This window comes from Fulmarus glacialis, unplaced genomic scaffold, assembly GCF_000690835.1.
Source record: "Fulmarus glacialis isolate BGI_N327 unplaced genomic scaffold, ASM69083v1 scaffold5149, whole genome shotgun sequence".
Lineage (NCBI taxonomy): Eukaryota > Metazoa > Chordata > Aves > Procellariiformes > Procellariidae > Fulmarus > Fulmarus glacialis.
In genome coordinates, this window is record NW_009232510.1 from 143,001 (window position 1) to 145,445 (window position 2,445).

The following is a 2,445-nucleotide window of genomic DNA, read 5'->3' on the forward strand; positions in this document are numbered from 1 at the left end:
CCTGTACGGATATTTTCCATTTCTCTTTCCATTTCCATTTTTTCTCCAAAGGGTTCAGAAAAGGTTCTGAATGGCCTGAGAAAATGTGTGAAATGGACACTGATTTTAAAAATGGCTGTTCAGAAAAGATTACATGGGTTTAGGGGCTTGACCTGTAATAAGTCTCTATTTATAGCTAAGTGATAGAGTTTCAAGAAAATCCAATTCCTAGTGGATTAAAAAAAAGGGGGGTTTTGGCACTGAGATTGCTTCATCTGTATAGTAGGAGCAAATATCCACAGCGGATGCAAATATCCTCAGAAGGATGGAAATTTGCCTCTGAGCTTGATGGGAGTGAACTCCAATATAATACCTCTTACACTATGGTATCTTTCCACCACAATCCTACCATATATTGTTCCTGTTTTGTTCACAGAGTTTTAAAACAGGACCACAACCACTCCGGGAAAGAGATTTATTTACTCATGTCCATGGGAAAATAACTACATCAAACTGTTCATGAAAGCATACCACTTGTGTCCTACTTGGATAAATACCACTATATCTCATTCAGATACGGAAAAAATGGGAAGCTATAAAACTCTGCGTAATACAAATATTGGTCCTCTGAAATCTTCATAGTCAGCAAGTATAGAGTAGGAAAAAGAGTTCTCCATTTTTAAGTGGTAGAACCAATACTGGATAGAGAATGTCAAAACTGCCTAAGAGATTACTTAAGACCAAGATATTTTTAGCGGCCTCTTTGTTTTTTGGATATCCAGCTTGAGACACCATAAGTGTAATAAATTTTCAGAAAGCCTTGAGCACCCACTCTCTGAAAAACTGGTTGTGTTAAGGTATCTGAAGATGAGCACCAAGAATTGCTGCATCCAAAATAAGATTGCATCAGAAATCCAAATTCCCTCAAATTGGTATTTAGGGAGGACCTAGTGCTTTAGGCAGCTCTGAAAATCCTAGGCACCATGCACAGTGAGTGTTTATCTCTGACACTGGCAGATATAGGTAAACATCTTCCACCTAGACCACTGCAGATTTAGTGAAAAGAAGTATTTCAATACTTTTTTCTGTTAAATCTAAGGAGGATTAACTAAATAATTCAGGGCTAGGGATACTATTTTTTCATCAATAGCTTAAAAAACAGATGCAATTTTTAGATAAAAATGAGATGTAAGGAAATAAAGTGTTTTTTCTCTTCTAAATCTTAATAGCTGGTTTCAGATTTTATTTAATAATCTTGTTCTAAGACTTAATAATTTTAATTTTTTTTCTAATTTTTATTTCTTGTGATGTGTAAATAGGTAAGAAATATTAAATATCGTAATGTTCTTTCATTAAGACAATAACATTTCAAAGGCTAATGTAAAATCAAGCTGCTAAAGTTTACAATTTCTCTGTCCAGCAGTTCATTTATACAACTGCCCTGAGTAGATGCTATATGCTGCTTAGCAAATGGCCTTTAAGAGTTCAAAAATAACTCAGTAAAGCTACTCAAAGGTAATACAACACTTCTCAGGCATCTTTAATTGGAGTTAAGAAGAAAATAGGGTTTTCTCATTAGTTAATTATTCACTTTCCTATTAATGACTTATACACAACAAAAACACAATTGAAATGTTCAGGAGAACTAATTGTGCTTGTTCCTGTGCATGGAACCATGAACTTATTTTTCAGAAAGGCAAGGTTTTAAATTGTAAAACTAGTCCTATTTTTGTGGACTGTTTTAGCTGCTTTTATTAAACTCTGTGTTGTTCCCATGTGAAACCAGTGAAAACAGTTATTTTCTAACGTTTTTGTGAGGGTTTTTTGCAAAACCTCACTGATCCCCTTTAAAGAAAAGATTATCTTATTTCAAAATTCCTGATATAATCAATTTGCAGTGTTTCTCAAACTGATAAAAATATGTAAAATTTGTGCTTTTAAAAGCTTCTGCTTTGAGTAGCCTTACATTCCATAATTGTGCCCTAGCAATCATCAAGCTCTATTGCATGCCCCATTCATGAAAAGTATATTTTGTTGGGATGACGTAGCTTAAAGAATTTGGCTCTAAAAATTCCTTACCTAGAGCTTCCATTAAATTATATTAATTTAAAATATCTATGGAATGATACTTTTACAAAAATATTAAAACAAAACAAAAAAACCCCAACAAATTAATGGGTTGGGCTTATGAAAATGACTCTTTACAGTAAGTAAAAAAGGTTTATCACAGTTTTGGTAACTTGCATGAGTTCATATCGAAAAGAAATCTTTCACATGTTCTTAATGAATTTAAAACTTTCGTGCTCTAGGCATTTTCAGTTGTATGCTCTGAAACAGTAGACACCATACAGCTTGTGCTTTTTATCGGGGAAGCCTACAAAGCGAACTGCTGCTTCGTTAGGACTGCAGCGTTTCCTTGGCCTGGAGATTGGGTAGCGGACGCTGCCGGCCGCCAGCCAGCCGGCC

General features: G+C 34.8%; 1 protein-coding gene across 1 annotated transcript in view; it reads right to left on the reverse strand.

Moving 5' to 3' along the window:
- Positions 1 to 1,799: 1,799 nt before the first annotated feature.
- Positions 1,800 to 2,445, reverse strand: part of HAPLN1 (hyaluronan and proteoglycan link protein 1) — a 32,138-nt gene continuing 31,492 nt past the window's right edge. Inside the window, exon 6 of the mRNA XM_009584916.1 lies at positions 1,800 to 2,444. Coding sequence (XP_009583211.1) covers positions 2,295 to 2,444 — 150 coding nt within the window. The 3' untranslated portion in view covers positions 1,800 to 2,294. The remainder of the gene's footprint in view (position 2,445) is intronic.